This window comes from Eptatretus burgeri, chromosome 12, assembly GCF_056783735.1.
Source record: "Eptatretus burgeri isolate ZD-2024b chromosome 12, Ebu_testis_v1, whole genome shotgun sequence".
NCBI classification, from domain to species: Eukaryota; Metazoa; Chordata; class Myxini; order Myxiniformes; family Myxinidae; genus Eptatretus; species Eptatretus burgeri.
The window spans coordinates 72,719,145-72,746,260 of NC_140972.1; the positions used below are offsets into that span (position 1 = coordinate 72,719,145).

Consider the following 27,116-nt stretch of genomic DNA (forward strand, 5'->3'; position numbering starts at 1 on the left):
TTACAAAATTGGAGATGGTTTCTGCCTGCGCGTGGGCTTTCTGCAGATACATGGCAAATTTCACGAAGATCCCATGAAAACTCTGGGTTGTGAAACAAAAAATGTTAAAAAATATGAATGACGTCATAGAAATTGATATGACGTCATAGTGATGTATCACATGTGCGGTAATTCATCTTTGCCAATGCCCTGTTCAATTCCCACAAACAGAATTCAAAAAGCTTGCCTAGTTTCAGAGATAATTTTATAGGCGATTTCCATTAGCGGAGATATTTTGACGTCATTACATTTTTTGTCGAGGAGGAATTTTCAAAATCGGAGATGGTAACTGTCTGCGCAGGGTAGTTTTACATATATATGCCAAGTTTCAGGAAGTTTTGATGAAAACTGTAGGCTGTGAAACAAAAAAAGTCCACAAGAAGAAGATGAAGAACAACAACGTGAGTAAGACTTAGAGATCCTCCAAGAGGATCTAAAAATAGTTCGTTTCCCAATTCAGTGAGGCAATATGCAAATCTTGTTCAAATTTCAAGTCTATTGGATGAAAAATGATTTGAGAAATTTGACCTCAAGATGACATTTGACCTCAAAATCAATCGACTTCTCAGTTGAGCCGACCTCCACAGCTTGGTGAAGTTTCGTGAAGATCAGTTTTAATTTGTGGCCTATAGGTGACTGACAGACAGACAGAATAACAAAATCGACTGACCAATATACCTGAAAAATCTTCAAACGGACAGATATAGTTATATATATATATATATATATATATATATATATATATATATATATATATATATATATATATATATATATATATATATATATATATATATATATATATATATATATATATATATATATATATATACATACATACATACATACATACATACATACATACATACATACATACATACATACATACATACATACATACATACATACATACATACATGAGCCTGGTGTTGGCGCAGTGGTTAGGGCAGCGGTTTGGGATCCAGAAAGGTCCTGAGTTCAAGCCCCGTTGGGCCACTGAATTAATACACCAGGGGGTTGACTCAGCCTGTCATCCTTCCGAGGTCGGCGAAATGAGTACCAGTGTACTGGGCCGGTGTATACCCTGGTTAAAATAGGTGTACCATATCCCTGTGTCGTAAGAGGTGACCAGGGTTGCGTCAGGAAGGGCATCCGGCATAACACATGTGCCAAATCACTATGCGGATCATACGGATGATCCGCTGGGGCGACCCCTAACGGGAGCAGCCGAAAGAAGAAGAAGATATACACACACACACACACACACACACACACACACACACACACACACACACACACACACACACACACACACACACACACATACACACACACACACACGAACAAGTATTTGATACACTGCCGATTTTGCAGGATTTCCCACTTACAAAGCACGTAGAGGTCTGTAATTTTTTATCAGAGGTCCACTTCAACTGTGAAAGACGGAATCTAAAACAAAAATCCTGAAAATCACATTGTATGATTTTTAAATAAATAATTTGCATTTTATTGCATGAAATACGTATTTGATACATCAGAAAAACAGAACTTAATATTTGGTACAGAAACCTTTGTTTGCAATTACAGAGATCAGACGTTTCCTATAGTTCTTAACCAGGTTTGCACAGACTGCAGCAGGGATTTTGGCCCACTCCTCCATACAGATCTTCTCCAGATCCTTCAGGTTTCGGGGCTGTCGTTGGGCAACATAGACTTTCAGCTCCCTCCAAAGATTTTCTATTGGGTTCAGGTCTGGAGACTGGCGTGGCCACTCCAGGACCTTGAGATGCTTCTTACGGAGCCACTCCTTAGTTGCCCTGGCTGTGTGTTTCGGGTCGTTGTCATGCTGGAAGACCCAGCCACGCCCCATCTTCAATGCTCTTGTTGAGGGAAGGAGGTTGTTGGCCAAGATCTCGCGATCCATGGCCCCATCCATCCTCCCCTCAATACGGTGCAGTCGTCCTGTCCCCTTTGCAGAAAAGCATCCCCAAAGAATGATGTTTCCACCTCCATGCTTCACGGTTGGGATGGTGTTCTTGGGGTTGTACTCATCCTTCTTCTTCCTCCAAACACGGCGAGTGGAGTTTAAACCAAAAAGCTCTATTTTGGTCTCATCAGACCACATGACCTTCTCCCATTCCTCCTCTGGATCATCCAGATGGCCATTGGCAAACTTCAGACGGGCCTGGACATGCGCTGGCTTGAGCAGAGGGACCTTGCGTGTGCTGCAGGATTTTAATCCATGACGGCATAGTGTGTTACTTATGGTTTTCTTTGATACTGTGGTCCCATCTCTCTTCAGGTCATTGACCAGGTCCTGCCGTGTAGTTCTGGGCTGATCCCTCACCTCTCATGATCATTGAGGCTCCACGAGGTGAGATCTTGCATGGAGCCCCAGACCGAGGGAGATTGACTGTTATCTTGAACTTCTTCCATTTTCTAATAATTGCGCCAACAGTTGTTGCCTTCTCACCAAGCTGCTTGCCTATTGCCCTGTAGCCCATCCCAGCCTTGTGCAAGTCTACAATTTTGTCCCTGATGTCCTTAGACAGCTCTCTGGTCTTGCCCTATGTGGAGAGGTTGGAGTCTGGTTGATTGAGTGTGGACAGCTGTCTTTTATGCTGATAACGAGTTCAAACAGGTGCAGTTAATACAGGTAATGAGTGGAGAAAGGGAGGGCTTCTTAAAGACAAAACTAACAGGTCTGTGAGAACCAGAATTCTTACTGGTTGGTAGGTGATCAAATACTTATTTCATGCAATAAAATGCAAATTAATTATTTAAAAATCATACAATGTGATTTTCAGGATTTTTGTTTTCGATTCCGTCTTTCATAGTTGAAGTGTACCTATGATAAAAATTACAGACCTCTACGTGCTTTGTAAGTGGGAAAACCTGCAAAATCGGCAGTGTATCAAATACTTGTTCTCCCCACTGTATGTATATATATATATATATATATATATATATATATATATATATATATATATATATATATATATATATATATATATATATATACATATATATATATATATATATATATATATATATATATATATATATATATATACATAGTGAATCGGTTGAAAATTGACGATTTGTGACCTTGACCTTTGACCTATTGAAACAATAGGCTTCCAGCTTGTCACTACCGCTACCAGGTGGTGAAGTTTCGTGAAGAGTGAAAATCTGACCTGTCGGTGATTAACAGACAGATGGACGGACGGAATAACAGGCCCAATCAGCTAATATACTGGTGAATCTTAGATGTCACAAGTCACAAACAGACAAACAAACAGGGGTGAAAACATAACCTTTGTCCACCTTCGGTGGCGGAGGTACAACTTATTTATTAGTGACAAATAGTACAACAAAATGTCCCGACATTTTACAGAAAGGATCTACTTTCGATGGTGTTTTAATGATTGTTCCTTTTATCATATTGCTTAACGCCAACCCACCGACGAGCAAACAAAAGACATCTTACCCGTCTGTGAGGAAACAGAAGGTGTGCCGAGTTCCAAGTCCGAGTTGCTGCATCCATTCCACTGCATGCAGCAACACAGTGGGAAAGGTCTCGGCACCATCAACAACCTCCTGTCAATGACAGCACCCATGTCCAGAAGCAAGAGCAATAATGGGCATACAATTCCTTGCAAGCCACCAGACCATTGCAAAGTAAAACAATAATCTTGCTGCCAACATTCCAGAGTGAAAATTTCAGCTGTCACGCCGAGATGTGCATTTTAAACTCGAGAGCTCACACCTGCTCACGCCCGGCAAGACCCTGATGAGACAATTTAGTTAAAAGAATCCCAAACGTATATAAAATTCCACATGCAATACATGCATGCAGATGAGACAGTCAGCTTTTAGGTACGTTTTACGAAAAAAAAAGAGAGTAAAAAGGTTGTTTTGCGAACAGGTTGAAGAGAATTTAAACTGCAATCTCAGAGCCTGAAATAATGAGGGGGAGAAGGGGACGTTTACTTAACATTGAGAGTAACGGGATAAGAAAATGAGGAAATAATGTTTTCACCGCCTCCCTTTCAGTGGGTATGGGGAGATTGCGTTCAAAAGTGAATCTTCGATGAGGTTGATATACCTCATCGCGGAAGGTTAAAAAGTACTTTATGGTGGCTTCAGGCAAGACAAACGTTCACAAACTCAGGTATGAAGTGCTGCAAGAATAAAATAAAAAATAAAAAGGACGATGAGAAACAAAGTCGGTGATTGAAGTGAAGTGAGAAAAATAGGTGAGCAGGTAAGTAAAATGAATGAAAGGGTCAGCAAAACGCGAGCGAGAACACCTGGCCTTTATTATCGCACAATGTCCAGCATTCAGGTGAAAGGGTCACTGGCGCCTTTGCATTGTGTTGATGCTGCGGATCATTAAACCAAAGCAGTTATCTTCGTGATGTTCAAGCCTGGAGTATTTTTGTTTTTGAAAACTAAGTTTGGTCTCAGCAAAGATGAGCTTTTGCAATATCTGTTATCAGAAAATTGCATCGTACACAACAATTTGTCGAACATCTGACTACGTCCTCAAAATGAAACTCGTTAATTGGACAGTGAAAGTACAAACGAGATGTCAGCCACAGCTCACATCCCATATGCGCACATTGTGACAGATGCAGATATTATCTTATCCTGACACCAGGCTTCATCGAGCAAAAATAAATTAATAAACGCAACAAACTAATCATATCGGACCGATTACACAAAGCGTATATTAAGAGTTTCAGAGCATTTTGATGAATCGGTATTTGGAGTAATCACGTTCGGATTTAACAAATGAAAGCACGAGTTACAACCTTAATGACACCAAAGTTTTTAATAGGGTGCATTGCTATGCACCCCCTGCCTTCCTACCACCCACAATCAATACTAATAAATCTTTGTTCGCATGCAGCACAAGGCTGTTGGTCTGGCATCGTTGGCTGAGGGTGCAGCTGTGCCTCTGATGCAATGCCCTCTGCTGGTTAGGGCAGAAATTTGGAATTTGGCCATGGTGCCGGTGATAGCTTGCCAACTCTTCGTGAAGGACACAATGGGAACTTTAATGTCCACCAACGAATGCTGGAAGACTGGACGCCTGTTTAACGCCCATCCAATGGACGACACACATAATGATGAATCATCTTGCCTGTGAAACACTGAGATGACAGTTTGTGGCTGGTCACGATTCAAACCTAGGCTAGACAGCCTGGAGGTAAGTGTGCAGACCTCTATGCCATCCTGTCAGCCACACTTACACAATAACAATTCTTATTGTTTAAAAACACTGGGAGAAACCCTAAATGGGGACATGATAAAGGATATGATTATAATTGACTTCATTTCAAGTGCTACAAAGTGATTCATATTGATGTGGGTCATTCTATAAACTGCGTCCCATGTTGTGAAACATCAGACCGTGCTTTAATCTCTTGCTGGAGCTCGATAAACCAGATAGCATTGTGCTCATGCATTTATGCATGAGTATCTTCCAGGTTTCCAGCATATTCCACGTTTGTCCAGGTGTACAATAGGTATAAGCTTATAAAGTTTCTATATGGGGTTCACAGTGATCTGTGCTAAATATATGATCGCATGCTTGATTTATTGTGATCATATAAAGGTCCAAAGAATCAGAATTTCATATTTTTATGTGATTATATTAATTTTTCAGTAATAAACAAAGAACTGAACATGGTTTTTAATTCTAATAATTTTTTTTTGAGGTGTTAAAGTTCAAAAAAGCCAATCCAGAGGGTACCACCCCTAAAAATTCCAATCGTTTCAGACTCGTCAGAAAGTGAATTTGACGAATTTTCCAATCATGAATCCTCAGATTACGATGGCAGTCAAAACCATGACGTAGGTGGTGCTGTCATATCATACATGTATGAATCTGAGGTCATGAAATAGAGTCGTGGCCAAAAATATTGGCACCCTCGCACTTTTTTCAAACAACTCACAATTTTCTCTAAAAATAAGTTGAAATTGACAAAGGTATTTGGTGTCCACAATTCGTTATTTCACTGTTAATATGACAGAACCATTGTTTTTTTATTCAGAACTTAATATATCCTTTTAAATCAGAAAATAAAAAGAAATGGAATTGTCAAAATTATTGACACCCGAGACTTAATATTTGGTAGCACAGCCTTTGGACAAAATAATTGCAGTCAAGTGCTTCCTACATCCATGAATGAGCTTCCTGCACCTCCCGACTGGCAGTTGTCCCACTCCTCTTGTGCAAACTGCTCCAGTTCTCCCAGATTTGAAGGGTGCCTTCTCCCAACTACTGTTTTCAGATCTCCCTTCAGGTGTTCAATGGGATTTAGATCTGGACTCATTGCTGGCCACATCAGAAGGATCCAGTGTTTTGTCTTGAACCATTCCTGGGTGCTTTTTGAAGTGTGTTTGGGGTCATTGTCCTGCTGCACGACCCATGACCTTCGACGGAGACCCAGCTTTCTGACACTGGGTTGAACATTCCACTCCAAAATGCCTTGGTAATCTCCTGATTTCATGATGCCATGCACACACTCAAGGCACCCAGTGTCAGAGGCAGCACACCTACTGTGCTTTGTGCGGATTATGCGGTTTTACCGTGAGACATAATCTGCAGCGATGCTCACCATAACAGTTTGGAGGTGCGTCTGATGTATGTATGTTTGTATAAATATATTTTTTTTTATTTATTTATGTATATGTCTATATATATACACATAGTTCCAGACAGCAAAAAATACCAGCAAATATATTTGGTGGTTTGCATGTGAAGAGCTGCATTTTAGAAAAATCAAAATTTAGTGAGGGGGTAGGTTCGTAATGAAGCCAATACAAACTGTCAGCGCATTTGTGCAAGCCATGGTGGCAAAGTGCACTATAAAGCCCGGAAGAGGGGAGAAACCAATTGATGGGACCCATCCTGCGGGGTGGGACAGCCAAAGAAGTTGCCGCCCACACAAGTGGGCTGCCAATGAAGGTAGGTCAAAGCAGCGCGATCGGAGCTGTGAGGTGGTATGGACGTGACAACCCTGTCCTCGGTGTATCATTGCATACTTGCCAGATCTGCTCTACCCTGCATTGCCCTCGTCACTCCTCACCTTTGCGGGCCAAGTTGCCTCAGCCAGCAGTTGTGGAAAAACAGATCGTGCCAACGCAAGCCCTCACACCTTCCCCTTTGTACATCTTGCATGAGTGGTATTTTTAGTGCCATAGTGGGGTTAGGTTATTTATTTCATTGTACACAAGTTTTGCATGTCCCATCATCCCTTATTCGTGTGTTACCTTGCCTGGGTTGTTCCAATTTGCTCAAGCATCTCATCCATCCCTCTTCCCCATATTATTTTTTGGCAAAAAAGCCCATTTTATATACTAAGGAAAGTTTTCCCGCCTTCTGCTTTCCGCTCGTTGCACCAACAAATTTTGCTTTCCATTGGTTGACCTTGGGGAACGGTAAGATGTAACTGCGAACGCAGGTCGAGAGAAACCTTTCAGCCATTCACAGGATTAAATATCTGATGTGGAAGCATATGATGTTTGTAAGCTTCCAAAGCGACAATAATAATAATAATAATAATAATAATAATAATAATAATAATAATAATAATAATAATGGTGTCCAATTTGGGAACATTTACTCCAGTAGTGACATCATGTCTTTTAACAACATACAAAAAAAAAATTCAACAAAAACACAAATCTTTGTAAAGTCTGCTTGTAAAGAATGCCAAAAGTACCTGCTTGATGCCTGTGAGCTCAATGCAGTAGTCAGTGAGTTGGGGGATGACAAGCGGTCGTACATATTCTCTGAAATATCCCTCCTGCAGCACAAAATGAAGTAGCCTTGGCAGATATTCGTGTAGCATTGGAAATAACCAAGAATGTTACCTCTTCATGGAACCCTTACACAACATCAAAATCTGAACATTATTGAGACTGTATAGATATACAAGTAGACATAAAGATCAAGAAGGTCAATTGGGGTCCAAGGAACTTGGCAAAACAGTGGAACAATAAAGGACATTTGGAACTAAAATGTACAGATCACATAATGATAATGTGGACTGCAATAACAAAATAAGTTGCAATGCATAAAGCATGCAAAGGACTACACAAGTGTATTGGACAATTACACTTTATTTGCTTTTCTTTTGTGTTTCAAGTAATGATCTGTTGCACAAATCATGTTTCACATCTATTTGCAACACCTATTTATGTATCGCTTATCTGCGTTCCCAATTTATTTAAGTCTATTTTTAAACCTCCACAAGATTGAGACTCGTGAAACAGCAGGGGGATGGAGGAGGTGAACTGACAAGTATGGCAGCAGGGAAACTCTGACAGAGTAAGCAATGGAATGAACAGAGTGGAAGGGGAGGATGTGTGTGTGTGAGAGAGAGAGAGGGGAGAGGGGAGAGGGAGGATGTGTGTGTGAGAGAGAGAGGAAGATGTGTGTGTGAGAGAGAGGGAGGATGTTTGTGTGAGAGAGAGGGGAGGATGTGTGTGTGAGAGAGAGGGGAGGATGTGTGTGTGAGAGAGGGGGAGGATGTGTGTGTGTGAGAGAGAGGGGAGGATGTTTGTGTGAGAGAGAGGGAGGATGTGTGTGTGAGAGAGAGGAGGATGTGTGTGAGAGAGAGGGGAGGATGTGTGTGAGAGAGGGAGGATGTGTGGGGAGAGATAGGGGGAGAGAGAGGGGAGGGAGAGGGAGAGAGAGAGGGGAGAGAGAGGGGAGAGAGAGAGGGGAGAGAGAGAGGAGAGAGAGAGGGAGAGAGAGAGGGAGAGAGAGAGGGAGAGAGAGAGAGAGAGAGAGGGGAGAGAGAGAGGGGAGAGAGAGAGAGGGAGAGAGAGAGGGAGAGAGAGAGGGAGAGAGAGAGGGAGAGAGAGAGGGGAGAGAGAGAGGGAGAGAGAGAGGGGAGAGAGAGAGGGAGAGAGAGAGGGGAGAGATGTGAGGGAGAGAGAGAGGGGAGAGAGAGAGGGAGAGAGAGAGGGGAGAGAGAGAGGGAGAGAGAGAGGAGAGAGAGAGAGAGAGAGAGAGAGAGAGAGGAGAGAGACAGAGAGGAGAGAGAGAGAGGAGAGAGAGAGAGAGGGGAGAGAGAGAGGGGAGAGAGAGAGGGGAGAGAGAGAGGGGAGAGAGAGAGGGGAGAGAGAGAGGGGAGAGAGAGAGGGGAGAGAGAGAGGGAGAGAGAGAGAGAGAGAGAGAGAGAGAGAGAGAGAGAGAGAGAGAGAGAGAGAGACAGAGAGAGAGAGAGAGAGAGAGAGAGAGAGAGAGAGAGAGAGAGAGAGAGAGAGAGAGAGAGAGAGAGAGGAGAGATGCGATAGAGGAGAGATGCTGCAACCTACAAGTAAGAGGGTGAGGTTTGGAAGGGGTAATGGGGTAAAGATCGTGGGTAAGGATGGGGGATGACATGAGATGGCAGTTCACGGCCCGAATGAAAACCTTGGCGGGAAGAGAGGGAATGAACACAGCCGAAGGATGGCAGTTCCACATACAGTAGAAGTGAGGAACAAAATAGTGGAGGTGTGCAGTCAGTCTGAATTTTGGAAATTTAACCAAGAGGGAGTTTACTGGATAAACATGTGCATCTTGGAGTTGTGGGGAGTGAGGAGTTTGGGGGGAGGGGGGTGGAGAGAGGTTTCAACCATGTTATATAGACAGTATCATTGTATATTACATTGGAATATTAAAACGATTGTTATAAAGATTTTAAAAATAAGGAAAAAAAAACAAAAAAAAAAGACATAAAATGTCATAGCCCCGTTGTTTTAGTAATTTTGCTGTACGGAGTTAAAGGGCTAGCCCATATTTATTTCACCTAAAACGGCCGCCAGTCTACCAGTTGGCCATCTTTGATCAGATCGCAAAATAAAATTAGCTGCAAGTGTATGCCATCGTGGACTGTGATTGTGCCAAGTTTGAACAAAATCGGACCATGCATGTCCGAGAACTGGTTGGGGGCACGTTTATATAACAAAATAGCCTCCAGTCGGTCATCTTGGATCTGATCTCGAAAACAAATGACATGCTTATGTAAGCGATCATTCATTATCTGCGTGCCAAGTTTGAACCACATAGGTAAATGCATGTCTGAGAAATGGTCGAGGAAATGTTCAACATCACATCTTTTACAAATAAAATGGCTGCCAACCGGCCATATTTGATCGCATCATGAAACAAAACGATATGCATATGTATACCATCATGTGTTGTCTTTACGCCAAGTACGAATAAAATTGGTCCATGTATGTCCGAGATATGGTTGCAAACGCATGCACGCATGGACACGAAAATCAAGACCAAATCCATCAGCCCTCATTTCAAAATAAGTCCAAAGGGGGCTAATAAACAAGCACTCATGATTACCAGTATAGGCATGGTAGCTATCATGTTTCCAAAGTGGATTAGCTATGCCTGTCTCAAACCATTCAACGAGAGAGTTCATTAAACACGATACCCTGTGCAATGTTCAAGTATATGCAGGAGGGCATTTCCGCTCGCAGGGGGTACATTCTTGAAAACGCGTGAACTGCAAATCCACAAATTTAGGGGGTGATGGGGAAAATAAAGTTAGGGACTTCAACTTTAAAATTTGTCAAATCTGGACCCTTAAATTAACATATTTGTGCATTTTTTTTGTGCTATTTCTTTTCATGAATAAGAGTTATTGAGAACATAAAATAAAGTAATATTTTCCTGAATTAAGAATATAAAATAAAGTTTATTTTCTTGAATTATTTATAAGATGAAACTTCCCTTTAATAACAATGATCTATTAAGTACATACAAAACATCCATTTTGATGATTTACTGTACTTTACGTTTTGTATCCCACTGATAGGCCGGATCTGGATTCGGACCTGAACTAAAATACTCGGCTTGTTCACATCATCGAACCAACTCATCCACCAAATTTCGACTGATTCAGTCCACAACTTTTTGAAATATCAGGCTATACACTGTTTTTAGCCCTGTATCTCTATGGTGAAAAATCACTTTAAAACTTCTTGTATCCGGATTCGGATCTTCACCAAAATCCCAGCATTTCGTCCTTGTCACAAACACAAGCTTCCACCAGATTTTGGCCAAATCCGTCCACAACTTCTCTTTTTAAACTCTGATACGAGCCTCGACATTGTATACAAAAAAAAACACTTTTTAACATTTTGTTCAAAAACAACCAACCAGGGGTGAAAACATAACCACCATCCACCTTTGGTGGCAGAGGTAATGATGGTGTAAATGTTCTTTAGCAACTCCTAAAAGGAACTGAGATATTGACTTCCATTGATCAGATAAAGATTTGCCTGCCATCTCATGGGGAGGAGGGTTGGTCCAGTGTTCGGATAAGTGCATGTATGGTGTGAAGGAGAGGAGGGGTACATGTAGTTCAAGAATTCCACATTCTTTGCACATTTAACTGGAAAGCATCTCAAAATGCAAATCCTGTCCATGTCCTTTTTGTACTCGAATGAAACTTGATGAACACGAGTTTAAAAAAAAAAAATTGTACATATTATTAATTTGTGTTCTCCACAATCTTACAAGAGAGGTTTGTTGAAGATTTGATGAAGAAAAAATTTCAATTGCTAAAAATGTTACGCTTGGACATACACAAGGATTTCGATTAAAACATTTATGGCTGGTCTCCCACTTCACCAATGATCATCGGTAACATCCCTCATTCCCCACTGGGAGTTGAATGAGATGTGACAACTCTCAAATTTTTCCAACAAGCAGTTTCAGAGATTCAGTTTAATGTTTAGTGTTTAATCCAAAATGGCTGCAATACCACATGACTTATGACATAACAATGATTAAAATATTCTCCATGTGGTGGGGGTGGGGAGGAGGGGATCACTCCTACCCTGAAAATTTGTCAGACAAGTGGTTGCTGAGAAAAAAAAAGTTAAAAAAATGAAAGAATAAAAAGGCCAAAAAAATGGTCGAAGAATGATATTAATAATAATAATTATTATTTTAACAAAACTATTAATTTGGCTTCTCCATATTCTCACAATAAAGCTTGGTTCAAAATGTGATGACAAAAGCTCGAATGGTAAAAAAAAATTATGGCCCGGACAGAAACACAGAAGTGATTGCAAAACCCCATCTTCGGCTGCACGGGGAATGGGGTGAGAAAGACATGGCCCCTTGGTGGATAACAAAAGATTATACAGGATGTACTTTGAGGGACAAGCAAAGACAGCTTGGCAATAATGGTTAAATATATGTATGAAATGGTGTTCTTTGAATAAAAACTGAAAAAAAAATTTAAAGACTACTTATGTGAAGTGGTGACAGCTAAAATTAAAGTTTGTGCAAAAACAATAGAAGGGCCTCTTATGAACAACAGCAAAAAATTAAATAATAAAGAACAGCAAAAGAGAAGAGAAAACAATTACCGGTAAATGACACCTGTGTCATTACATTTTTGTTTATGTCACAGCTAATCCATTAAAATTAACCAAAAACAAACAGCAACTTAGCATGACAAGTGTAAAGTATCCAATTTCATAGGGTAGCATTGGATCGTGAACAAGATTTCCAATCAAATTCACATGCAAACAGAAATCATAATAATAATAATAATAATAATAATAATTATGTATACAGCATCTCAGAGGAGCAAATCAAATTAAAACAAAACAAATTGAAAATTCTGGAAACAAATTGAAAATTCTGGAAAAAAAAAAGTGTGTTATTAATGTGGACAGATAGGTACAAATGGAAACGGAATGAAAATGTTGTGACAATAATAATCTATCAATACTAATAAATGTCAGTGTGTGAGTGTGTGTGTGTGTGTGTGTGTGTGTGTGTGTGTGTGTGTGTGTGTGTGTGTGTGTGTGTGTGTGTGTGTGTGTGTGTGTGTGTGTGTGTGTGTGTGTGTGTGTGTGTGTGTGTGTGTGTGTGTGTCCTCCATAACTCCAAAACCATGAAACTGAGCAGCTTGAAACTTTGCATGCATACCAAGATAACTCCAAGGAAGTGCAAGAGTGAAAATTGGGTGTTTGGGTTAATTAAAACACTCCTTTCGAAGATAATTAGTGGCCTTATATAATTGGATCCTTTATCAGGCAATCCTTGGCCACCTCACTCTCTGGGGTCTGAAGCCGCCATGTTTTTTGGCCTTCTCAACCATGCCTAACTTGGAACATGCTGCAACGATTTCTTAACGGTAAAGTTTTATTTTCACTTTCCTCACTCATATTATTGAATGCCTGTTCATCACAACTACGAATCGCTGGGTCCATTGTAATGCTAATAAAATGCCTGGAGCCGCCAGCGTTCGTGTCTTCAATTCATTTCTGCACATGGCATAACCTCAATAATCTCTTAAATGCAGCCAAATTACCAAATTTAAGCTCCATAATTGAACTTAGAAGCAGTTCTGACGACTAGTAAAAGTGTTCATTTGTCCAATTCGGGCGTATTTGATATTTTGGGCATCTCCGGGAGGGTGTGTGTTTAACATGACAGTTATGTTAAACTATGATTGCTATCACTTGCCAATCGAACGGTTACTTATCAACTGTTTTGTTGGAGTGCTTGAGCCACTTGGCGAGCGCTCTACAATATTCGTACTGTTGATCAACTTGAACAATGTTCAGGAAGCACTCATCTGCGTTGGCCCCGCATTTCTCTGTGGTGTTCAGCAGTGTATTGGGCGATGGCTGGCTCGCTGAAAATGTATTATTTCCCCTTTTTGTACAATATTCTTTCATTATAAAACCAGTCACTTCGGCATAAATATAAAACAATTTTTTTTTTAAACGTTTTGTTAATATCATGGCAGGATAGCCGAGGGGTACGTACACTTGCTGTCAACTGTGTAGCCAGGGTTCGATTCCCGACCCAGCTATAAACTGTCATCCCGGTGTTTCACAGGCAGGGTGATTCATAAATGCATGCCGTTAAACTGGACGTCACATCTGCCGGAATCCTCTCCCTCTCCTCCCTATCCCTTTGTCTCTCTCTGTCTCTGGACAGTGGTTATGCCCAGATGGTGATTATCTCTGCACGTGTACGGACGGTGGTTATCCCCGCATGTATCCGGACGGTGGTTATCTCCGGACTGACACTCCCCTCACACTGTCTTCCCTTGCCCTCCCCCATACTGCCTTCCCTTCCCTCCCTCCTTCCTTCCTTGCTCCCCCTCTTTTCTCATCTTACCCAACCTCCCCTCTCACCTTCCCCTCCTTCTTACCCCCCCCCACCCTTTAATACCCGTCAGTGAAGTGACGGATTGCATTGGCTCGTCCATATAATAAATGTCAGTGTGTGTCAGTCAGTGTGTCTCCTCCACAACTCCAAAAGCATGAAACCTAGCGGCCCAAAACTTTGCGTGCATACTAAGGGAACTCCAAGGGAGTGCATGAATGAAAATTTGGTACTGTATTTTCCAGTGCATAAACTGCGGCCTTGCATTAACTGCACCCGTTTTCCACCCTCAAAATAAATGAATATGTTGATTTTTTTTATTTTCTGATCGAGATATAAACACATTTGTACATTACTTTGTACAGAACAAAGTGACGGGAGGTATCAACGTGCTTACTCCCATGTCTGATTAATTTGATCTAACAGTCTTATTCTCATTTACAAGAAGTTTAAGAAATAGGAGAGGACACCAAGAAGTTTTTTTTTCTTTTCTTATTTTTTAACATCATAAAGAAGAATTTTTTTTATTAGAAAAAGGAAGAAAAGGGATTCATACCGGTATCATACATATTTTCTTGTGGATTTGTGGCCCTGAAAAGGGCCGTTTGCATTGGATGAAGCTTTTCAGCAAAACCCGAGGAAATCCTCGTCAATGCTTTCCTCGTCGAAGACGGAAAGTAACTCCTTGTCCGAATCAGGAGAGAGCAAGTCCACGTCGCTGTCACCGTCATTTGCAGCCGCCTCCTCCAAAACGATGTCGTCCTCCGTGCCATCCATGTTGTTGGAGATCCATGTTGCATTTCGGAAATGCTCGCTTGATGATGTCCGACGGTATCTCCTCCCACACCTCGACGATCCAGCCACAGCTCATTGGAAGGTCTAACTTTCTCATCCTCATGCTCGTGGTGCAGGTCTTCTCCCCACTCATTATCCAGTTGGACCAGCAGCGGCGTAGCCCGTCCTTGAATGGCTTGTTGATGGACACATCGATGGGCTGCAGGAGCGATGTCATCCTGCATGGGATGATGACGAGATTGGTGTTGGTTATTCGGAGCAGCGCTTTGGTGTCGTCGGTCTTGTGACAACTGAACACATCCAGGACTGGCATGCTCCGTCGTCGGGAGAGACCGCCACCCGGCCGACTACTCCAGACCGTGTGCACCCAGTCCTGGACCAGTGCCTCATCTATCCACCCCTTCTACTGCACATGAAGAATAACGCCGGCTGGAAACTTGTCTTTGGGCAGGCTCTTACTCTTCAATCCAACATACGTGGGAAGCTTGCCACCGTCTGCAATGCAGGCAAGCATGATGGTGAAATGGTCCTTCTCTTGACCAGTAGTGTTGATCATCACATTGCACACAAGCTTATTTGAGGTGGGCGCTCCGTTATTAGACTCTAGCTCTTGTAAATAATTCTTCTTTTGATGTGAGACTCGGTGTTCTTCTTCTTCTTTTGCGTTTAATGGCATTTTCAGAGCCATGAAGCTCTAAAATGCCACCTACCTACGTTTCTGGATGTTTCTGAGTGTGGCCTTATTAAACTTCCACACACGGTTAATAAAAGGCTGTACAAACTCTTAACCTGAACCGATTTTCAAAATTTAAACAGCGGAATTGAGCTTAACAGTAGTTCCGACTGCTAAAAAAAAGGTTCTTTTGAAATGTAATTGAAATTCAGCATTTATCATTTTTACTGTTGTTTTTTTTCTAAACCCGTGTATTAACCACACCCCAAACTTTTACCTTTGTTGCCGATAAAAAAAGTGTGGTTTCTACACCACAAAATACAGCATTTGCGTAAATTTAAACACCCCCTTTTAAAGATAACTCATTTCATCATGAAAAAACAAAAACAGGCTTATCCTTGGTCAACCCCTCGCAGGACTCTGAAGCCACCAATTGTTTCGGCCTGCTCAAAAATGCCTTATCTTGGAACCACAATGTCTTCTGACGGACTAATTAAAGTATGTAATCAAAATCTGTCTTTGGATTTCAGGATTTGAGCATCCTTGCTATGATTCACGGACCGGTGATTGTGTGTTTGGTGGTTTGTTTGTGGGTTTGTTTATCTCGCGACTCCTCCTGCAGTTCTGGGCCAATTACATCCAGAGTTTTACAGAGGAGCAACATGACCCCGATTAATGTATAGGGGTGTTTAGATCTTTACCGGTGGTCTTGGGGGAGTGGGGGGGTGGGAGCAAATTATCTTTGTAAATGTGTATTGTGTAGCACCACCTCCAGGTGGGGGAGGATATCACAAGTCTCCATTTACGGTACAATATTCCTGTCCCCACATTTTCCAGTGCAATAAGGTGTTTTGAATTATAAGCAGAAGATACGTTTTTGTTTCGTGCATGCAACCCGGGTTTTTGGGGGGGGGTTTTTGCCGAAACAGAGCTGTCACTTGCTTATACACCACCCAGATAAAGGTATGTCAGAAGAACATGCTGCATGCTTGGAACAAGATCGCAGGTAGAGCGGATACTCTGCTCATATGGAATAATTAAGTGTCGAAATCTGGAGCGAAACCTGAAAATTTAAATAAATTCATGATTCTTACAACTCAGCGTATTTACTTTAAGTAAACAAGGCTGTGATCCCTCCTTCTGCATATTTACACAAGAAAATGTGAAATTGCCAAAGCATTAAACTTAACTTATTTTTTTTATTGTTCAGAGAATTACATTGATTGAAAAAAAGATGAAGGAAGGTGCCAAAAGTTTGTGCGAGTGCAACAAAAATATATAATTAACCAACAGGATCGCCACGAAGGCTCCCACGCCAGGGCTGGGTTCTCCGTGGGCAAATCTCCAGAGAGAGGAAGGGGCAAAATAAATGAAATTAAAGATCAAATTAAAAGAACAATTAACATACCAGGATGATTAGAATGAGTACTACAAGTTCAAGTGAATTATGAGGTGAAGAGAGAATTGGAAAATACTGTAATACTATTTTAATTCATTTACTCTGAAATATTTCCGCTAAATTTTTTTAGGTGTCGCTCACCCTCCCACCCTCTTCCTCATCCCCCCTTCCTCACTCCCCCTCCCTCTTTTGATCAGGGTCCCCACACATTTCTTATGAAAGAATTCCCAGTTTTTTCCAAGGTTACATTTTCTACAGAAAATATTGTTACGAATCTGGCAGCCATTTGCACACACCAGCCAGAGTCCCCGCAGTTCAGTTATTTCGATAAGTATGTATTTATAGTTAGATTCCTCCCTCTGTCTAAAGGGAATTACATGTGTGCGCTGCAAAGTTTCCTTCTAGTTAGATTTTTGCAATACCCAACGCCAACAAATCAATCCTTCACTTCATCGCACCATCGACGCCATTGCCCACGTGCGTTCGACCACGGACGTGGGCGGAGGTTTCCTCATCTCAGAACACCGACTCCGCCCAGGAAAGGAGGGAGTTCCCCCCTGTCCAATCATGGATGGCCGGCACATCACCCCATGAAACTCTGTCCAATCAGGGCAAAGATTACCTCAGAGCTCCGACTCTGCCCCAGAAAGGCAGGGTTTTCCCCCTGTCCAATCAGAGGGGGACAGATATCACCCACGAAACCCTGTCCAATCAGGGCAAAGATTACCTCAGAGGACCGATAACCCCACCTTGCCCGGGGGAGGGATAAGAATCGCCGGGCTCCCCTTAGGGCTCGCTGGAGTCGGGTTGAAAGTGTCGGAGAAGAAAGGGGTCACCATTGCTCTTGGTGTGCGTCATTGGTGGTCATCGTTGCCACGTCTCAAGCTGGTCCTCTGACTATTCCACAGCCGTCGACTTCCATCTCTCATTTTGTCGAGCAATAACCCGGAGTCCGAGCCGGGAATCTCCGCTGGCCCTCTGTGAGGAGCGACCCTGGCCCCCGCTATAGCATGTATGGGCTTGCCGATGACCCCGAGTTTCACACCTGCAGTCGTGGGCCAAACCGCACGAGGCGGCCAGGTACCGACCAAACTCTGACCTCCAGCCTGTCTATCCCCTTGGCTGCAAGGGTCGAAATAAAGATAATCCGGGTCCATTTTCTTTTGGTGTGTGTGTGTGTGTGTGTGTGTGTGTGTGTGTGTGTGTGTGTGTGTGTGTGTGTGTGTGTGTGTGTGTGTGTGTGTGTGTGTGTGTGTGTGTGTGTGTGTGTGTGTGTGTGTGTGTGTGGTGGCGCCGTCCTATAAGTAGAAATTGTATAAATCTTGATTGCTCATTGTACATTGCCTGTATATTCAGAATAAGTCTACACTGTGTCTTTTTATTGCAAATAAATAACTGTTAAATGTTCCAGTTCGTTGCCTGTCTTTTCTACCGTTGGCCTCGCATGGTTCGGGCTTGAGAATTCGGAAGGCCGATTGTGCCGTAAGTTGTCATTTGGGCCGGCGCGGCTTTGGTAATTTCCGCTCGATTACGCCGGATCCGAGTCGGAAACAGCGACTCGGTTCGGACAAAGCCGGCCGAGGGTGTGGCTTCCCCGATAGTTAGACGGCGTGGGTACTTAGGTAAATTGGAATTAGACAATTAACCCTACCCCACGCCGTCGAAATATTGGCGTCCACGGTCCACTAAGGGACCCGTGACCTCCGGAGTTATCTGGGGTGACGACCTTCAATTCCGGGTGTTCAGTGGGAGACGGCCCAACTGCTCCGTCTAGCGGTTGTTCCTCGCCACCGACCCCCGGCCCACAACAATATGTTATTACCACTGGTTTTCCAAGCTGGTTTGTTGCGCTGTTGATAACACTTGCTCTGACAATATGGTCATTCTTAATTGTCCCCCATCCATAGTTATTCCTCACCTCACCCACATGACCACCCTGAACATGGCGGACCTCCGATTATCCCGTATGCTATTACAACAACCATAATAACATGATTACGTGGCACTTAAAATATACAGTCACGTCAGCAGTTAGCTAATGCCAACCTCTCCACCAAGGTATGAAGACCTGGAGGATGAGCCAAATGTTTAAAAAAGGTGATCTCTAAACTGCCGACCGGGAGACGCGCTCGAAGGACGTGGAGAGGAATGACGTGCACTTCAACTTGGGATTAATAATAATTTATTTACAATAATAAATAAGGAATATGGTATGTTAGGGAACATGACAAAGTATTTTTGTGGTCAGTAGGACCTGCACCCTGCATATAATACTGACTGAGCAGACATTTAAACGTGAATTGAAGAGATTGGACGAAATTTAATGAAAATGATATTTAAAACACAAAGTCACCATGTAATTGTAGTGTGATCACTGCAAATAAATCATTCGACGACGGCAGTTTGAATTGTGAGAACACAAGAAAATCAGTAAATGGCGCCTTTTGACCGGAAGCATCGTGCACCGTAACAAAACGGAGCATTCCCGGACCTCTCCGACAGCCTTACAAATTGCTTGCAGATGTTGCACATGGCATAACATAGAGAATCTCTTGAATGCAGCCAAATTACCATATTTAAGCTCCATAATTGAACTTAGCAGCAGCTCTGAAGAGTAGTAAAAGTGTTCATTTGTCCAATTCGGGCATATTTGATATTTTGGGCATCTCTGGGAGGGTGTGTGTTTAACATGACAGTTATGTTAAACTATGATTGCTATCACTTGCCAATCGAACGGTTACTTATCAACTGTTTGTTGGAGTGCTTGAGCCACTTGGCGAGCGCCGTTTCAAATCGTCAAAAACCCCGGAAATTTCCTGTCTGTGTTTTAGCCATTTTCATGCATTTCCCAGACTGGGAAAACACATTTTGAATTTCCCAGGTTTTTCCCGGTAGCATGGGGACCCCGCTTGCTTTCTCCCACCCCACTCCTCACACCCCCTCCCTCCCAGAGTGTTTTGCGACGTATGGTGAAGCACTGCTCTCCCCCCCCCCACTTCCTCTCTCCCTCTCGCTACCTTAATTGGGGTAGTCCAATAGATGTGCGTTAGATCCCAGGCAACAGGGGATACCTTTGTGGGCAGAGGGAGGGAAGGATGGAAGTGTGAGGAAGGAGGGAGAGGATGGAGGTGCATCCGGGGGGGGGTGGTAGAAGGCATGGGAAAGGGGGGTAGGAAGGACCCTGGGTTGCCCAGCAACGCTGGGTACCATTGCTAGCAAATAAATAAAACTATTGAAATGCTTCAATTGAAACATGAAACAAATTTATTTCAAACATATTCAAGAAACGCTCAAACAACAAAAAGTGAGGGGAATGGGATTACACACAAGTTACCCGATTATAATGGATGGAATCAATGGAATATGGACTATGCTAACCGTCCTGGGAAGGAAAAAGCTTACCTTTCAGTCGTCGACTCTTCATCAGAGCAAGAGCTCAATGTTCTGATGATTCCAACCATCGTTCTACCAGTCCACCGACACATACCGACACTAGCCTTCAGGAAGACTAGTTTGTCATTTGACCATATTATAGTTGTCATCAGAGTGTTCACTACAGAAGGTCAATTCAAATTAATAAAGTCGGCACGAGAAAAACAGAACAATTTAATGAATACATTTAATCCCAGGACAATAATTAATGAAGATAATTGAAGTGGGCTTAATACCAAGTTTTCCACAACCATCAACAGAAAAATATTTCTGCATCGAGGTGCAGCCTCTGCGAAACAAGGATGAGTAGTCCACTGCGTTATGTTTTCAATCCACAGTACAATAAAAGCAATGATCCTCATCCGTGCCAGACAAGTTGAAGTGAAAACACAAGGCCCGATATGTATTCATCACAAAAGTCAGTGACCTATCATTTCACTTGACTCAGCAGTCACTCAACCTGGCTTGTCAGCCCTTCAGCCATCACTAACTCTCGCACATTCCTCAAAGGCTTTGAGTTCAGTGGTGATGAAACACGGAAAAAGGAAGTGCTATTTCCATTGAAGAAATAGAGTCTGCATTGAAGCTTTATTGTGATGGAAGCTGGAGTGAACTTGAAAAGGTTTTGACATTGGTAAATCGTGACAAGAATAAAGCACTTGGTTTTAAGGTTTAAAAGGGTGGAAATCCCATGTTGTGGGTCAATATATTCATTATTTCCAAAACAAACAAACAGCATTTCACAATACAGATCCTCACCAGGGTATTTGGCTAAGTGACCCCTTTCACGCAACAGTGGTGCTATATATGTTAAAGTCGATGGCTGCACGAGCGCACGCATGATGGCCTCCCCCTTTTGGGTGAGGCTACCAAAATTGGTTTATAGTAAATTAAATACAGGACAGTGTGATATTTCTCTTGTCAGTTTAATTTATTAATTGAATTAACATCCACAAATTAAACGTTTAAATAGTCCCTGAAAGTAATTGTGATGAAGAAATGGCGAATTTTCTCGACAATGCCCAAGACACGTGCTTGTATGTTCTCGTAGTAGTAAAACTTATTACATAAATGTTGGATCAGGGCAGCAGACAATAAAACAAATTCTCAGCCTTACAAACTATGTGCTCATATTAGAATGCCAAACAGGAATTTTATTACTCTCTTCTATCTATATATCACAAGTTAAGCTAGATTCACAACCAGTCAGGATGTTTTATTCCACCAAACAAACTCTAACTCTTGAGCCTTCATATCCCTTCCTTTTTTCAATCCAGTTCAGACTTATCCATTTACACATTCCAATTTCTTTAAAAAATACTTTTAAAAGAATCAAAATATTCACTGCTCAATGAACTATTGACCTTCATCCCCAAACCTTGAATGTTCCCTCTAACTGCCATCTAAGCTCAATCTTTTCTTCACACTCTCACTCCTTCCTGCATCAACATCACTTCTGAAATGCACACACTATCCCCACCCTGGAGCCAAAGACATAACTCTTTACCCGCTTTATGTATGATTGCTAGCAACACAACGTAGCTCAGGTGGACAGGTAGAAAGGTGAGATTGCAATCTCTTGCAGGAATGCAAGCTTGTGGCACATGAACCTGGAGGTAAAATAAAGGGGGTGATGAAGAAGGACAAAGGACGGAGGCAACATGAAAGTGCAAAGAGAAGGGTGAGAGATGGGATGTTGGTTCCGAATTGAAGTGGTTTAACCTGTTTAGCATTCCCATCTGAACAGATAGCTTGTGATGCGAGGAACCCAGGTTCAAATATATGCATTTGTCCATCATATATATAGCTCTACTAATGTCCCTGTAATTCAAGTAAAAGCACACTAACATCTAACAACATTTTTGTTCTGCATTTGATTCAAGTACAAGCTCTTTCATGAGCAAAAGATCAATATAAAAGTAAATAAAAATTTATATATATATATATATATATATATATATATATATATATATATATATATTGTTGCGGATTCGCGCCTGCCGGCGTGCGAGCGGCCACGTAACTCGAATCGCGGCACATCGCCCACCGGACGGACAATCCCGTCGTGACCCTCTCGGACTAACGCCGGGAACTAGTCACGGGTGGGCCGTTCGGCCTCACCACGATCGTGCCAATCGGCCCCCCGCATGGGATAGGGTTGCTCGCCAAATTCGACCTACCTAAGTACCCACACGGAGGGTAGACCGGGCGATCGCACCTCGCCGCAGGTCGACTTCGGACACGGGCCACTTTAAGCGACCCGTTCCGTACTATCGGGATAACCGAGCGGTGTTATCGTCAACCTCGACGGTTCGATTAATTATTGGGCGTATTTAGCCCACGACCAACCCTTTACGTGAAGTAAGATGACGAAGCGAAACGGGAAAAGCAGTTCAACATAAAGCACATTTATTCCGCGGCAAACGGAAAGCACACATATACAATTACAATTATGCACCAAAAGCAAATGTAAAAGTAACACTACAATTCTGCACAAAAAGCAAATGCAACAAAAGAAAAACACACTGCAGATCTACTACCGACTACCGAGCACACGGCAACACTTATACAGTTTTACTTCACAGACGGCGCCTGACAACACATATACTCAAAGCAAAAGAAAAGGGAAGGGGCCACCCTCATAGATTAGGGGGCAGACGGGCCTGGGGCCGAGACCGCGTCGAGCCTTCCCGTCTGGTGATGAGCCGAAAAATGGCGGCGGCGCCCCGCCTCCGCGGGCCTCGCTGGCACTGCCTGGAATGGGGTGGGAACGGGGCCCCCTTCTCACACTATCTCAGCGCGGGGGGAAACAGGAGGGGGTTGTTGATGCTCGGGGGAATGAGGATATCTCGCTGGCTTGGGTCCCGCGACGAGCGACTCCACCGCAACCTCGGTCGCGTTACCGGCCTCCCCTCTCCACAGCTCCCCGACTCTGACACGAGCGCCGACCTCCACAAAGATCCTTGGCTTCTCCAGCCTCTCCGGACCCCGACAGACACTCTCTCGACTGCCTTCGCCGCCGCCACAACTCTCCAACTCTCCCACTCTCCACTCTTCTCAACTCCGTCCAACTGCGATTCAGAAACTCTTTTTCTCTCCCGATTCAGAAACTCCCTCAACAACTGCTTCTTCTCAACTGCTAACTCTTCCCAACTGCCTCGATTTGCTCCGCGCTCGGCGCTTTATAGTGCGACAGGAGAAATCATATGCAGATTTTTGGATCAGGAATCGCTCGGGGGCGGAGCCACGCTCCCCATTGGACAGAGGAAAAGTGGGCGTGAATGATTCTTGATCCGCGAATCTGCATATAGCGATTATACTCCGACGCACCTGGAGGCGGGGCCAAATCTCCCCACGCTCGCTGATAGGACGGAACAGAAGTGGGCGTGAATCGTTCTTGATCCGATTTCTCGGAAAGGCTGGTGTTTTTGCACCCGCTGCTCGGTGCGCGCCCTGTACGAGTCCAGGATCGGTGCCCACAAGCGGCGCGGGAATGGCGGTGATGCGATGGTTGCGAGAGCGAGATGTGACGGCAAGGGTCGTGGCTGTTGTTGTGAAGCGGCGTTGCGGTTGGTGGTTGTTGTGTGATGGCTGTTGAGACGTGCTTGGTGGTGGTTGTGGTGGTAGTAATGGTGGCTGGTCCAAAATAAAGATAGTAAAAGAAAAACGGCTATCTAAAAGGGTCGCAGCCTGAATGAATGACATTTATTCCCTCTAAACAACGGGTTTGGGCCTAACTACACATATACTTACAGAGATATCTCACCTACGGGACCTGAATGGTGGTTTGTGAATTTCGTCAACCACAACAATATATATATATATATATATATATATATATATATATATATATATATATATATATATATATATATATATATATATATATATACATACACACACATATACAGTAGGTATTTAAAACAGTGATGCTGCTCCTCTTTCATGGCTGAAAATAAATGAATAGTCATGGTATAAATAGTCATGGTAGACCCAAAAAGGTTGCTTGTGGTTTATTTAAAAGAAAAGAGCAAGTCACTAAAGTCCAATAAATAAAATAACAGCCACAACTTCAGCCAATGATGCTGCCCCATAGCTTTTATTTTTCCCCTCAAACCTCAAGATTGCAGTTAGACAACCTTTCTTTGTTCGAATGCAGCACAACGCTCCAGGGTAGAATAATTGGCTGAGGGTGTGGCTGTGTTGCTGATGCAATGCCCTCTACAGGTTAGGGCAGTAATTTGTTCATGGTGGTGGCGAAACCTCACTTGCTCTTCACGAAGGACACTGTGGGATCTTTAACATCCACCAACGAAGGTTGGTAGATGGGATATCCGTTTAATGTCCATCTGAGGGATGGCACACACATTAATGAATCACTCTGCCTGTGAAACACTGGGATGACAGTTTCTAGCTGGGTCGGGATTTGAACCCAGGCTGGACAGCTTATAGGTGAGTGCGAGTACCTCCAGCCCACCTTGTCAGCTCAGGAGGACCAGTGACTAGTACGGACAATTAAAACTAGAACAGCACTCGATGGAGCACATACTTCCGCCAAGCTGAACAGTTTACATTGTGTATCCCACCAATGGGCCGGATCTGGATCGAGACCTGAACCAAAATCGAATCAGCTTGTTCAGGTCACCGACCCAACGAATCCACCTCGTTTTGTCACAACTCGTCCACAACTTTTTGAGATATCATGCTATATATTATTTTTGGCCCCATCTCTCAATGGCGAAGAATCACTTAAATTCACGGCTCCAAACGCAGAACTTCAACAAAATCAAATAAATTCTTCTGGAAGTGATATGAAGCGATAAGAAGACGATTTGTGTTCTACAGTGTTCAAGTATATATTTAAATTTAAATAAAATAGATTTTAAAGGTCGTATTTAAAACAAAATTAAATTCCGAGCTGTTCCAGAAGTTTATCACCGTTGACATCGTGTCTTTTACACCACCTCACTTAACACGTTACATTAGTTCTTCGTGCATGTTGTTTGTGTCCTTTATGGCATCCTTAAAAGCAGTAAGTTTCCTGTGGGGAATGATTTTCAATTTTTTTTGGCTGCCAGACAGGCAGATGAAGTAAGAACATTACCTCGCTCCTTTATGCGCATGTGCGATCGGGACGAAATGAGAGCCAAAATACTGCTACACTCGAGATTCGTTTTCCGATTCATGTTCAAAATGTAACATTCAATTGAAATCAAGCTGATCCTTGATCACAAACTGAGGTTTGTAGATGGATGGATGGACAGACAGATGTGAACCAATTGCGTAACCACGCTTTTCGCTTCGCGCGTATGGGGAAAAAACTGCTGCCCCACGGGTTTCAAGACTTTGACTCCAACTTTGAAATGGAGGCAAAGCAGTTCAATGACTGGGATCGGCCATCAAATCATGGCCTCCTCATCTTGACACGGATGTTTGATGGGGCTAGCCGCCAATGATGTGCTCACTGTAATCCCAGCAAAATCATGTGCCTGCCTGCCAAAAGGTTCCACACCTCTTAACCGAACCTCATCGAACAACTAGACGGTATCCACGCAGTCTTGAGAAGGACATGGGGCAAGTCAACTATTCTGGCAGCAAATTTGTCATTGCATCTATCCACACGGCTGGGGTAAATGTATACAAATTATACTTTGAAAAGTCTGCTTTAGAGTGCATTCATAAGCCTTTGCAGAGTGGCTTTTATTCTCATTCAAGTGTTTTCATAACTACCAAGGGTGATAAAGGTGCCCGAATAGATCATTCAAGTATAAATCAAGAGATCGTTAAAACGCCAAATTGTGCGTATTCTTCTTCTTCTTCTTCATCATCATCACCAGCTAAACACAATAAAGGCTGAAGCAATTACAACAAGCAAAAAAAGCAAAGATGGAGTCATCAGGAGCAACCTAGATAGGACTCGGGTGTCAACTGTTATTCCTCTACCCTCAAACCCATCGAGGTGCAGCGAAGTGGGCCTTATTTAAAGAAAAAAAAATCAAAGAGAACCCACATTAAAACAAGGACAAATGTGTCCAAGAGCAGTGTCCTAAAGGTTTTGTCGGCTAAAAATAAATAAATAAATAAAAAAAACAACTTCCGATATTTCGTCACGTGCCTTGATTAAGCCAATAGCGATACCCGTCATAATGTATTTACGATATATCATGTATTTACGAAATAAATAGTGTATTTACGAAATTACAATAGGATAAATGGAATAACCTTTAAATAGTAACGTTAACTTTTCGAAACTTTAAAGCAAATGTCCGAATATATTTAAAAGTTCATGACAGACGCTCTCAAAAAGCACCGTGAATGTGAGGATGTGTAAATGTGCTTAGTATTTAAGGAGATCCGCATCTTGTATATACAATAGCTGAGTCCTAGAGGTTAAGGTTTTGTCTTCACAAGAAGAACAAGAACAAGAACAAGAACAAGAACAAGAAGAACAAGAAGAACAAGAAGAACAAGAAGAACAAGAAGAACAAGAAGAACAAGAAGAACAAGAAGAACAACAACAACAACAACAACAACGCCGAGCTCTCTATGAGCAGCGTTCGCTATGCGAGACGCTGCTAAAAATCAAATAATTCTGGCTGCCAGACCATGTGTCCGATCAA

At 42.7% G+C, this 27,116-nt stretch overlaps 1 protein-coding gene across 2 annotated transcripts in view; it reads right to left on the minus strand.

The window, feature by feature from the left end:
• The window catches only part of LOC147015906 (uncharacterized), a 130,992-nt gene that overhangs the window by 12,012 nt on the left and 91,864 nt on the right, over positions 1–27,116 (minus strand). For both annotated transcript variants that reach the window (XM_085848514.1, XM_085848513.1), the window contains 2 exons: positions 7,776–7,859; positions 3,530–3,639 (listed from right to left, as the gene is read on the minus strand). In XM_085848514.1, coding sequence (XP_085704640.1) covers positions 3,530–3,639; positions 7,776–7,859 — 194 coding nt within the window. The remainder of the gene's footprint in view (positions 1–3,529; positions 3,640–7,775; positions 7,860–27,116) is intronic.